The sequence below is a fragment of the Pipistrellus kuhlii genome, unplaced genomic scaffold (assembly GCF_014108245.1).
Source record: "Pipistrellus kuhlii isolate mPipKuh1 unplaced genomic scaffold, mPipKuh1.p scaffold_m20_p_155, whole genome shotgun sequence".
Classification (NCBI taxonomy): domain Eukaryota; kingdom Metazoa; phylum Chordata; class Mammalia; order Chiroptera; family Vespertilionidae; genus Pipistrellus; species Pipistrellus kuhlii.
Window position 1 is genome coordinate 157,921 of NW_023425466.1, and position 12,841 is coordinate 170,761.

The window sequence follows — 12,841 nt, forward strand, 5'->3', positions numbered from 1 at the left end:
GGAAGCTGGATTTGTGTGTGAGGGTCCCCGATTTTTTTTTTTTAAATACCTTAAGTCCCAGCAGTGAATTTTAAAAAGATACATTGTCCAACTACCTGGGCACCGCATAAAGCCTGTGGCGGCTGCTGGCCTGTGATCTTGGGGCTCTGAGCTCACAGCGCTGTGCGGGAGAGGCTGTGGGCCAATGGGCAGCCCCGGAGCGGGACTGAGGGCAGGGAAGCCGGTGCTGCCGGAGCGCTGCCTGCCCTCACCCTCCCCTCCGTGGGCAGCCCTGGACACCACGTGTCCATCGTGGCCTTGGCAGCTTCCGGTCTGGGAGCAAAGAGGAATGGTTAGTGCTGACACCCTGCACGCTCCCCTCCTGGGGACGGCGTTTACAGGCACGGACACCCACGGCCAACCACCCTGGGTCAAAGGCTTATTCACAGGAAGTGGTTTGAAATGGCTTTTAATTCTGAAAAAGGTAGGAGAGCCATGATGGTGGGGCTTCCTGGTCCCGGGGGCCTCCCGGCCGGCACTCTGGGAGGGGGCGGTGCAGGGGATCAGAGCAGGGCCGGGGGCGGGGCTCATTTCTTGCCCTTGCCCTTGCCCTTGCCCTTCTCGCCCTTGCCCTTGCCCTTGCCCCGTTTCTTCCTCTTGGACCGGAGCAGGGAGCGGACCAGGTAGCCCTTCCACACGGCCTGGATGAGCGTGGCCGCCTTCACCATGCGCATCATGTCCTGCTCGGCCTCCATCCTCTTCTTGGAGTTGATCTCCCGCTCCTCCCGGATCTGGGAGAACTCCTCCACCAGCACCTCGTACCGCGTCTGCAGCTCCTTCAGCTGGATCTTCTCCTCCTTGTGGATGATGTCCAGCTCCTCGTACTCCTCCTGCGGAGGGAGGGCCGGTCAGTGGGCTCCCCGGGCATCGGGCGGCCTGCCCGGCCCTCAGCACGCACCCCATCCTTCCCACGGGGGCTTCCGGGCCAGCAAGGCCGCCTGCTTGAGGCTTTCTGCCTCCGAGGCCCAGGAGAGAGTGCCAGGGGCGTGAGCTCCATCCTGGTGCGAGGTGGGACCCGGGAAAGATCACCGCTTGTGGTTGGCCAGATGAGTCCAAATCCCAGCTCAGCCACGCCGTACAAGCCTTCGTTTTTCCTCGTCCGAAACACCGTGACAATTGCAAACGCAGGAAGGGGTGGGTGGGAGCCGTTTCCAGGATTAAGTGACAGAGGACGACGGACACAATTGCTGGATGCAGGTGCCAGGCACGCGTGGGGACGGAAAAAATGCAGGCGGCTGCCCACTGAGGCCGTCCGTGTCACAAAGCTTGAGTGGGACTTCCTCAGGGAACTCAGTCCCACGGCTCTTCCTTATGCCTAACTCCAGCCTCTCCTGCTGTAGCTCACACCTCCCTCCCTCTCACGTTTGCCAGGTTCCCCTCCCCGGAGCTCTCATGGTCGGACAGACAGGCCCCGATTTGCCCTTCCCTGAGCAGCACGCTCCAGTGCCCATCAGGCTTCCTGGCCCCACAGCCAGGGCCGTGGGCCACCGAAGTTACCACGGAGCTGGTGGGGGGCTTGAGGGCACCCCATATGGTAGGCACATCCTGCAGGCCAGACCCAGTGCGGGACACAAGCTTTGGCGACAGTGGTGCCTCACTGGCTGCGTGCTGCCCGACCTGGGGATGACCACCCCGCTGATCACGCAGAAATGGGCCCAGGAAGGCCACGCCCACAGCTTAGGGCCCACAGCCTGTGAGTGACAGCGGAGAACCTCCAAGTGGCCACAGGCCTTTCTCACTGCCGGGTCCCAGCACCTGGCAAGCGGCGGGCATGCAGAAGGAGCTTTCTGCGTGGCACAGGGACGTGGCGGAGGCAAGCTCACGCCCGAGTCCACTGGGGATGAGCCCTGGCCTGGGTGCCCGCGGGAGCAGAGAGTACGGGATGTGGACGCTAGAGGGAGCCAGGGTCACAGCTTCTGGGTCTGTCCCTTCCCACCCCTCGCTGCCCCAGGCCAGACAAACCCTGGCGCCCAGGGAAGGAGCAGGGAGGCCCGGAACTTGGCCAAGACCACAGACCATCCTGGGGCCTCTCTTCCCATCCCCACTCCTAGAGGATTGTGGGAAATACACTTGAGAGAGATTTATGCAGCAACAAATACCTGCTTTTCGGTCATCTCCGTGTCGTATTTCTGGATCCAGTTCTCGATTTCCGTCTCCACTTTATATTTCTTCTAAAAAAAAAAAAAAAAGAAAAAATCCAGTTAGTATTTACAATAAACAATGCCAAGCAGGCTCCGAACCAGCCGGCCCTCTGGTGGGTGCCTTCCATGCCTCGCCTATGGATCCACACGAGGTGGGTCCTCCATTTCACAGATGGGTAAACTGAGGGTCAGCCGTACTCGCTCCCTTGCCCAAGGCCATAGAGCTGGTGAGTGTTGGAGCTCCGTTTGAGGCCAGCAGTCTGGCTCCAGAACATTCTAAGCAGAGGGAGCCGCAGATGCAAAGACCCCGGGATGGGAGCAAGCTTGTGGTGTTTCTAGAGCAGAGGTCAAGCCAGTGTGGCTGGAATGGAGGGCCCCGGAGCGTGGACCCTGGGAGGGCAGAGTGGGACGCTGCGTGGCAGTGGCAGCGGGAGTGGCAGCAGGGGGCAGAGCTTGGGTACTAGTGTAAGGGGGCGGGGAAGCTATTGGGTAGCTTTAGATGGGGTAGAGCAGTGTTTCCCAAACTTGTGACATATGTGTACCCCTTCTATAATTTCCGTAACGCTGAGTACCCCTCGTCTTCATGAGAACGCAGAATTAGGCGCAGCTAAGCACGGTGCAGTGCATATCCCCACCACACTCCGGTGCAACGTGTACCCCCACCAAACTCTCCCCGTACCCCTGGGGGTACGCGTACCACACTTTGGGAAACACTGCGGCAGAGGGTCATGATCTAATTTTGCTTTTTAAAAGAGATCAGCTCCACCCTAGCTGGTTTGGCTCAGTGGATAGAGCATCAGCGTGAGGACTGAAGCGTCCTAGGTTCGATTCTGCTCAAGGGCACATGCCTGGGTCTCATTAGGGGACATGCAGGAGGCGGCCAATGATTCTCTCTCATCGTTGATGTTTCTATCTCTCTTTCCCTCTCCCTTCCTCTCTGAAATCAATAAAGATTTTTTTAATAAAAAAAAATAAAAGAGATCAGCTCTCATCCATACAATGGAACGTTATTCAGCCATAAAAAGGAATGAAGTACTGTTATACATTACATCATGGATGAACCTTGAAAACATGATGTTGAGTGAAAGGAGCCAGACAAGAAAGGCCACAGGTTTTATGATTCTTTCTGTATGAAACGCCCGGAATAGGCAAGTCCCTAGAGATAGAGAGGAGGTCAGTGGTTTTAGGGTGCCAGGGAAGGAGTGGGAGAGACTGTAATGGGTGTGAAGTTTTATTTTGGAGCGATGGGTGTGGGGTTTTATTTTGGAGCGATGGAAATGTCTGGAACAAGACCGAGGCGTGGCTGCACAGCACTGTGAGTGTGTTAAATGCCACTGAACTGTTCGCTTTAAAACAATGAATTCCATGCTTTGTGAATTTCACCTCAGTTTAAAAATAACAAACCAGCTCCCTAATCCTACAGAGCAAGAATTCTTAACTGGGCAGCACAGCGGGGCCTGTGTCCCCCAACGGTTGCCCACCAGTGTAGATTTGATGGGGGAGAGGCCCGGGGCTTCCGTCAGGTGCTCAGAAGAGTGAAGACACTAAAGTGAAACCGGGAACAAGTATCGGAAAAGGTGCGCTTCATCGGGAGAGGGACTCTGAAACCCACACTCGAGTGCGAAGTGGGCCTGGGGCCTGGCTGAGACGATGGAGAAGGCACGGGGGAATGGTATGTACTGAGCACCAATTCTGCACCAGCCCTCTGCCTGTCATTTAATTCTTGTTAAGACTGAGTTGATCACGTTCATTTTAAAGATGTGAAAACAGGCTCACATGCTCCTCGTGTTCCCTTGCCCGGTATTGACAGGTGGGTTCCATCATCCCCTCAGGGAGGGGGGGGCGGGGACGAGGGAACCTGCCTGAGATCTCAGAGGGGGCGTGCGGCAGCGGGACGGGCACCCTCCTGCCTCCCAGGGGGCACTGGCTCCACGCTGGGCTTCCTGGTGGCTGGGGCAGCCCTGCCCTCCATGCCGGACCCTGTCCCCAGCTCGATGCCGCCCCAGGGCACCTTCCGGAGCGCCTGCTCGGCCTCCCGGTTCTCCATGACCAGGCTGTGGAACTGCGAGCGCAGCTGCAGGATGTCCTGCTGGATCCTGGCCACGCGGGACTGCGAGGCCCGGTAGTCCGCCTTCTGCTGCTTCTCCGCCTCCTGCTTGGTGCGCGTCAGGCTGTTCTCCGAGAACTTGAGCACCTGGTGCAGGTGGTTCTTCAGCTCCTGGATCACAAAGTTCTCCTTCTCCACCTGGGCCCGGGAGAGGAGAGGCCGCGTCAGAACCCACGTGACCACGGCTCGGCGCAGACGCCAGCCATTGCCGTGCCATCGCCTCGCCGAGTCCTGCCCCAGCGCCGTGGGCACAGGGACAGCCTGATGCCAGACGAGGAAACTGAGGCTGAAGGGGCCAACTCATCTGTCTAGGGTGGTGCAGCTGAGCCGGCATTCGAAGCCAGGTCTGTCTGACCCGGAGCCCAGGTTCCTGGCCACCCCCTTTATTTCCTGGCATGAATGGAGGGCAGGAGAGAGGGCTGGGACGGGGACACTCCTGCTGGGGGCACAGTGGGGGTGCCCAGTTGGCAGAGACAAAGATGCAGGAAAGTGTGATGGACACGCCCCACAGGACAGCCACCTGCTCCCCCTGTGGGCCTGGCTTGTCCCTGCCTTCAGTTGGTTCAAAAACAGGGACAGCCCTGGCCTTTTGGCTCAGTGGATAGAGCATCGGCCTGTGGACTGAAGGTTCCTGGTTTGATTCCGGTCAAGGGCACATGCCTGGGGTGTGGGCTGGATCCCCAGTAGGGGCGTGCAGGAGGCAGCCGATCAGTGATGTTTCTATCTCTCCCTCTCCCTTCCTCTCTGAAATCAGTAATATATTTTTTAAAAATAGAGATGGGGTGGAGGACCTGGCTGTTTTATATTTAAACTCGAAAGGCTGATCCCAAGCCTTACCAATAACGCAGTCGGTTAACATATTTTTCCTGTCATCTGTGCTACATACTGTATTCTTACAAGAGAGAAAGCTAGACAGGAGGCAATGTGGTTAAGGAAATCCTAAGGAAAGAAAACCCACGCATAAGTGGGCTTGTGCAGCTTCAAGCTGTGTTGTTCATGGGCCAACTGCATTAACATGGGACCTATGGTTATTATTAGGTCCGGATCGTTTCCTTCCTTCCTTTTTTTTTTTTTTTTTTTTAATCTTTATTGTTGAAAGTATTACATATGTCTGTAGAGAGCGCCTGGGAGGCACGTGGGCATTCTTTAATTATTGTCAGCTGAACCCAGTGGCCTTGGCAAAGCCACACCCTGGAAACATGCTTTGCCAAAAGGCAAGGGTGTTGTCAGCTTGACCTTCATTTTGATACGTAAATCCACTCGAAGGACCAATTAAAAAAAAAAAAAAAGATGTAAATCCAGGCTAGCACTGGGAATGCTCCGGTCCACCCGAGCTCCTTTATCTTAAGTTTTGGGGAAACTTCCTGATTTGTGGGGGGTAAAATAAACAGGCTGCTAGGCTCTGGGTCACTGTCTCTCCACCAGAAGAGGGCAGCGGTCCCACTGGTCCCAGCTTTTTCCTTCCATTTTGTGTCTTGCTTTTTCTTTCATATTTCTCAATCCCCAGCCCCTCTCCTGGAAGAACTGGATCATTCTCTTTCCATGCTGGACACGGAAAAGAGAGACCCTGCCATATATGACCCCTTTTTGCCCCATTGACCCCTTCTACTCCAGGGGTCAAGACCCCAGGCCTTCACCGCCCTATGGTCTGTGTCCATGGGTTATGCATATGTGCCTACAAGTTCTTCAGTTGATCTCTTCCCACCCACCCACCCATTTTCCCTCTTAAACATTTTATTAGCGCTTTCACCCCTCCCACCTGCCCCTTGCCCCGAGGACAAAGACCACATCCCTTGATTAGGCCTCAAACCCCAACCCCGAATGATCTGCCCCTTGCCCCTCTTTCCCCTTCCCTTCTGCTTACTGGCAGGTTTGGGTTCCTAGGTACACCCCCCGCCCCCCACACACACACACCCACACACACCCTGGAACAGGGGTCTGCAAACAAAGGCTCCCAGGCCAAATTGGGCTGCCTGCCTGTATTTGTAAATAAAGTTTTATTGGAACATAGACTATTCATTTATGGATTGCTTATGGCTGCTTTTACACTAGGGATTCAGTTGAGTTCAGCAGTTGCAACAGAGACAGGCCCTCCAAACACGAAGTGTTGACTGTGCAGCCCTTTGTGGAAAGTTTGCCTGCCCCTGGCCAGGAAGTCGTCCCTGCCTCACCTGTCTGCCTCACGCCCTCTTGTTCTTCGGGTCTTGGTTTCACCGTCCTGGACCCTTTGGGTGTGAGTTCAGCTCTCCTATAACCCTCTCTTACAGCACCTCAGACCTACCCTCCATATTGCATGTCTCCCAACTGTAATTAGCCTGGCTGGCGCGCCTCAGTGGTTGAGCGTCGACCTATGAACCAGGAGGTCAGGGTTCGATTCCCAGTCAGGGCACAATCCTGGGCTGTGAGCTCGGTCCCCTGCAGGAGGCAGCAGATCCATGATTCTCATCATTCATGTTTCTATCTCTCTCTCCCTCTCCCTTCCTCTCTGAAATCAATTTAGAAATATATTTTTAAAAACCTGTAATTAAATCAGCTCTTTAAGTCCTATCTTCCTTACTGTGAACTCCATGAGGCTGGGACCATATGGACTTAATTATTGATATAAACCTGGCCCTTCATAAGTACTCAAAACCATATTCATGGTATAAAGGAATGAAAGCATCTACTTAAATCCCCGGGGGCGGGGGGGGGGGGGGGGGACCCAAGCCAGGAGGTCTGGGCTCCCGGTGGGGCTCCTTCCAGAACCTGCCCCGTGCGGGAAGCGGTACCTCCGCGGCCCTGTTCCTCATCCTCTCGGCCAGCTCGTTCTCCAGCGCGTCGATGACCTCCTGGTTCCGCATGTTCCGCTTGGTGATGTCCTGGATGAACTGGCCCTTGTCCCTGGCCTCCATGGGGCTGGTGAGCAGCTTCTCAAACAGGAAGCCGCGGAGCTCCACCAGGCTGTCCACGAAGCCCTGGGCTCCCGGGGCCCGGTCCGCCGCCCGTGCCCGCAGGAGCTGGGCCGCCCGCGGGTTGCCCAGCAGGAGCCGCAGGATGTTCTTGGTGGAGTCCCGGATCTGCCCCATGAGCGGCAGGAGGTTGGACTTCTGCAGCTCGATGGACAGGAGGAGGTCTCGGAACCAGGCCTCCTCCTCGAACTCCTCCTCGGCCTGCAGCTGCAGCTCCTCCTCCTGCAGGTAGCGGACCTTGTTCATGAGCACCTGGCACAGGTCCTCGTGCTCCCGCACCGCCCGGCTCAGCTCCTCGCCCAGCAGGCCCTCCAGCTCCATGTTGGCTGCCACGGAGGACAGCAGCGTCACTAGCTCCACCTTTTGGATGGTCTCGTCCAGCACGGACATGATCCTCTTGGTCTCGATGGTGGTGAGCTTGGTCTTCAAGGGGGTGAAGGGTTTTGGCGTGGGAGTTCCCTTTTTGGGCGACTCTGCCATCACCCTCATTTTGCTGATATCCGAGCTCTGGTAGAGGGCGCCCACGGCCAGGATGTCTAGTGCCATGTTGCAGGCAGCCTTCTCGGTCTCGGTGGGCCCTGGGAGACTTGGACAGACTGGACAGGTCTCCTGCCTCTGTTTTCCTGAAAAAGGAAGGGGCGCGCCATTAGGAGAGCTGTGCAGAGGTCAACCATAAACTTGGCCTTGAGGGTTCACCGTAGGCGCTCTGCAGCTTGTGCACGGAACCCTCACCAACAGCGGTTGGTAGCTTTGTGACAGGGGTAGGAGGGCCACGTGTGGAGGTGGGTCTTGGGCACAGGTGTCAGGCAGGGACCAACCAGGGATGTGGACAACTTTCTGAGTATTTAAGGACAGAAAACTGGTAACACAGGTGATGGAGGAGCTGAGGGGTCAACCAGGGCAAGGGGAAGTCGCCCCTAGCCAGCCCCCCAGCAGCAATGGTTAAATTGTTGGTGGCATGCCAAAACCGGTTTGGCTCAGTGGATAGAGGATTGGCCTGCGGACTGAGAGGTCCCGGGTTCGATTCCGGTCAAGGGCATGTACATTGGTTGCGGGCACGTCCCCAGTAGGGGGTGTGCAGCTGGTCGATGTTTCTCATTGATGTTTCTAGCTCTCTATCCCTCTCCCTTCCTCTCTGTAAAAAATCAATAAAATATATATTTTTAAAAAAATAATAATAATAATAAAATTGTTGGTGGCGGGAAGCCACCCCAGGAGGAGGTGGGGAACTTCGGGATTGGGGTCAGCCAGCGGGGGGCAGAACCCCAGCCGTTTCCTCTCCGGGAGAGGCTGCAGTTCCAGAGGGCCTGTAAGGAGGGAGAAGTACTCCGGCTTCTCCCTTCATCCTGCCCTCCAGTCCAACACCAGTGCCTCCCATTGGTCAAGCCCAGTGAGGAACCAGCTGAAAAGGGAGCCTGGGCAAGGCAGCCTGCTGGGGAGGGTGAGGGAGGGGAGAACAGCCCAAGACACCGAGCAGAACAGGGACAGAGCAAACAGGACTGGGACCAGCACAGCCCACCTTGTGCTGGCTGGGTTTTTAAGCCAGGGTGGGATGGACAATGACTTTGAAATGTATTGTTTAAAAAAAAAAAAAAATGGCTTTGCTACATGCAACCCTGGATCCCGGACTGAATTCTGAAAGGGAAACAAGGACATTAGTAAGAAAACTGGTGAAATCCAACTCAAGTGGACACTTTGGTCAATAGCACTGCATCAGTGTTAGCGTCTTAGCTTGGACAAACATAACACGCTTATGTAAGATGTTAACAGTAGGGGGAGCCAGTGGAGGGCGGACGGGAATTTCTGTATTATCTTTGCAAGTTTTCTGGAAAGCTACAGCTGTTGCAGAATAAAACGCCTATTTATAAGACCGCTTCAGAAAAAGCCTACGGGGGCAACCAGAAATCAAGAACTGACATCGCTGCATGGCGTGATGACTAAGAGCTCTCTCTGCTGCAGCCCCATGTAGGCTCAGGTCCTTGCTGGCGGACCCTGGGCTTTTATCTAATTCCCCTAAGCCCCGGCTTCATCGGCCATAAGACGGGGATCTTCAGCTTCTGGGGGATGTTTCTGGCACGGGGCCTGGACATTGGGAGTGCTCAATAAATAATAACTAATATTATTAGCCCAGGGAAACCAACCGAAACCCCAAGTCCAGGACCGCGATGATTTCCCAGTTAAGAATCTCAGCCTCAATGGAGATCCAGAAGTCTCTGATGAACCTGGGCTCCCAGCATAAAGCACCTAAGACACCCCCCAACCCCCGCCACGTGCCCATCCCTCACCCTGCTCCTTCTTTTCTTTTTTTTTTAAAAAAAATATATATTTTATTGATTTTTTACAGAGAGAAACAAAGAGAGATAGAGAGTTAGAAACATCGATGAGAGAGAAACATCGATCAGCTGCCTCTTGCACACCCCCCACTGGGGATGTGCCCTCAACCAAGATATATGCCCTTTGACTGGAATCGAACCCGGGACCCTTCAGTCCACAGGCTGACGCTCTATCCACTGAGCCAAACCGGTTTCGGCACTCTGCTTCTTCTTTATCCCTTGTCCTGATGATCAGCCATCCTAGTTGCTCCAGTCAGAAACCTGAGTGGTCCCCCCTCCCCCCACTCTTCCTTCCCCACACACCCGATCTGCCCCCACTTCCATCAGTGATCTCTCCTCGACAGCTCCCTCTTCCACATCCCCCCTTTCAGCAGCCGCTCTGTCACCAGGGCCCTTATGATCTCCGGCTTAGATGATGAAACAGCTGCTCAGCTGGTCGGCTCACATCTGCTGCTGCCCCCTGCAATAAAGATCATCCCTGTAGAGATCTAGTCTGGTCTTGTCTGCGCCCCCTGGGGACATGAAGGCCATGCCAAGCTCTGTCCTGCCAGAGCTTATGACCTGGTGTGGGAGCTGAAACATGCATGCATGAAGGCCAACAACTAGAGGAGGAAGAGAATAGAGGTGCGGTCACAGAATAGGATGGGATCGCGCCTGCCTTCGACACCAGTCCGGGGACTTGATCTGGCAGGACTTTGGGATCCATTTTGATGGCAGGAAACGTGACAGAGAGACCTGTTGTATGGATGATTTATAGGGAAAGGACTGGTGGCCAGCTGGTAAGTTGAGATACTATAAACCTCCCACCGCAGGGCCTTTGCACATGCTGTTTCTTTTTCTTGCAATGCGCCCCCCCGCCCCCTCTCTCTTGCCAACTTAATTCCTTATTCTCAGTTCCTGTGTCACTTCTTCAGCGAAGCCTCTCCCGGGCTTCCAGCCTTGGTTGAATTCTCATTTCAGGTTATCACAGTGCCGAGCCCCTGGTAGCAGGCTTGCTCGCCTATACCGTGCAGGCCGGAAACACTGCCCTTCTTCTCGGCCTCCCTCACAGCGAGGGGCAGCTGGGGACACAGTTCACGCCCATGACAATCAGAAGAAGCAACCGACAGGGCTTGAGGAGCCAAAGACAGCTCCGGGTTTGGGTGACGGGGAGAGAATTTCGGGGCCCTTGAGTCACTAGGGAAGCTGGGAGAGGCCGTGTAAACTCCGTGAGTTCCAGCGGCCACAACCAGTGCAGACCATGGACAGGACGTCCTGGCCTTCCTGTGATCGTTTCCTCTTTGTCAGGCGACAGCCCCGTTTCCCTTTCGGCACTCAGATCCTCTCTTCTGCCGGGTGCAGTCCCGGTGGGGCTGCTGATCAGAGAGCCCTGCTTTCTTCCTCCTGGGAATTCCGAGGGCCAACGCGGGCGGGCGGGAGACGGTGACGGCTGATGCCTGCCGGTGGTGGGTTCTGAGGACCCTGCCGCCAAGATCCCCAGAACCCCCGCAGCCGCAGTCCTCTCAGACTCCGGTTCTCCAGCTTTTCCGTCACCGTTCACCGTTTACTTAGCCGGGGCCAGTCTCTGTGGCTTGCGACCAAAGGACCCTAACTGACAACGCGGTCTAGGCCACTGACTGGATGGAGCGGGCTCCAGGGATGTAAAGGCGAAGGAGGAGGAAGAGTAAACGGAGAGCAGGGGTGGGGATCAAAGAAAAGCCGGAAATGACGAAAACAAGGATCAAGGTGGCCAGTTCAGCCAAACCGGTTTGGCTCAGTAGAGTGTCGGCCTGCGGACTGAAGGGTCCCGGGTTCGATTCTGGGCAAGGGCATGTGCCTTAGTTGCAGCTGATCGATGTTTCTCTCTTCTTCTTTTTTTTTTTTTTTTTAATTTTTAAAAATTATTATCTGTGTATATATCTTACCGTTGCCCCCCCATACATTCTGATGTTTCTCATTGATGTTTCTAACTCTCTATCCCTCCCCCCTCCTCTCTGTAAAAAAAACAAAAACAAAAACAAAAATCAATAAAATATATATATTTTTAAAAAGGTAGCCAGTTCGGGTGCTGAGGCTTGGCCAGAGGGATCCCAGAAGCCTCAGGGAGCTGAGCACCGAATGGAGGAGAAACTAAATTATATAAATTTCATCCCCACCCATTTCCTGCTTTTCCTTCAATGTCCTGAGTTCCTCTAAGGCTGTTCCTAAGGATAACTTTTTTTTTTTTAATATATTTTATTGATTTTTTTACAGAGAGGAAGGGAGAGAGATGGAGAGCTAGAAACATCGATGAGAGAGAGTCATCTATCAGCTGCCTCTTGCACGCCTCCTACTGGGGATGTGCCCGCAACCAACGTACATGCCCCTGACCGGAATCAAACCTGGGACCCTTCAGTCCGCAGGGCCACGCTCTATCCACTGAGCCAAACCGGTTTCGGCCTGAGGATAACCTTCTAAGGACAAGCCAGGGACCGTCCTCTCGGGGGATGGAGGCTCAGTGGCCCTCAGCCACAGGATGAATGGGACTGAAACAGTTAATGAATGCACTTCTTCCCCCTCTTACCCACCCCCCTTTTCCTCCCCCGCCCCCCCCAAACCTGCAGGCATAAATCAAAACGCCCAAATTCTTCGGGGATGGCGGCTGGAAATGCAACGTTACATGAAATGTTTCCAATTTGCTTTCAGCCAAATTACCTCTTTTGCTTTAAAGGGCAAACTTGTTTTCTTTGATTATGATGACGCCCATCAGTTCCTGACAGCTCATTTGGGCGAACAAGAAAAAGCCTGCGGAGCTGGGATGGGGGGAAGCGCGTCTGACTGCGATGACAAGAATCACCAGAGAATCTCTTTTCCTCGAATTCTAATATGACCGTTCCGTGTCCTTTTTTTTTAATGCCACCAACCTTAATATTGAAATAATTTCCTACTTCGGCCTCTCCTTTGAAAATTCCTGCCCCGAGAGTTGAAGCGAGATTGCTAATGGGTGGGGAACTTTAATTGGATCTTCCCTTTATTTGTCATTAATTCTGCTGATGAACTTTACAAATGGAAATATATCTTTATCATGCAAATGATACCTCGGCTTTCATTCAATAGGGGCTGGTTAGACATTTTATTACTCTCACTCTCAGAACGTTTTGAAAGGGGAAAAAATGAGGTAAATTATATATATTTTTCCCCTCAGGAGGAAAAGGGGAAGAAAAATTTTAACCTTACACTAACCCCACAGATTAACACTGGTTTGTGGAGAAGTCAGAGGGTGATAAAAAAAAATATATATTCTGAAGCTTAGTG

General features: G+C 54.1%; 1 protein-coding gene across 1 annotated transcript; it reads right to left on the reverse strand.

Annotated features, from left to right (window-relative positions):
- Positions 1–57: 57 nt before the first annotated feature.
- LOC118719725 (dynein regulatory complex protein 10) lies at positions 58–8,172 on the reverse strand. The gene is made up of 4 exons (XM_036439463.2): positions 7,056–8,172; positions 4,192–4,425; positions 2,139–2,210; positions 58–869 (listed from the first exon to the last, which is right to left on the reverse strand). Exons 1-4 carry the CDS (start codon positions 7,779–7,781, stop codon positions 567–569), a joined length of 1,335 nt encoding a protein of 444 aa, XP_036295356.1. The 5' UTR covers positions 7,782–8,172; the 3' UTR covers positions 58–566.
- Positions 8,173–12,841: the final 4,669 nt, after the last annotated feature.

Bases quoted from the DNA above. Each gene is read 5' to 3' on its own strand.
- LOC118719725 (XM_036439463.2), bottom strand. From the start codon at position 7,781: ATGGCACTAGACATCCTGGCCGTGGGCGCCCTCTACCAGAGCTCGGAT. The intron at 2,211-4,191 runs GTGCCCTGGGGC...TTTTTTTTTTAG, and splicing joins CCGAGCAGGCGCTCCGGAAG to AAGAAATATAAAGTGGAGAC. The intron at 870-2,138 runs GTATTTGTTGCT...CTCCCTCCGCAG, and splicing joins CGGAGATGACCGAAAAGCAG to GAGGAGTACGAGGAGCTGGA.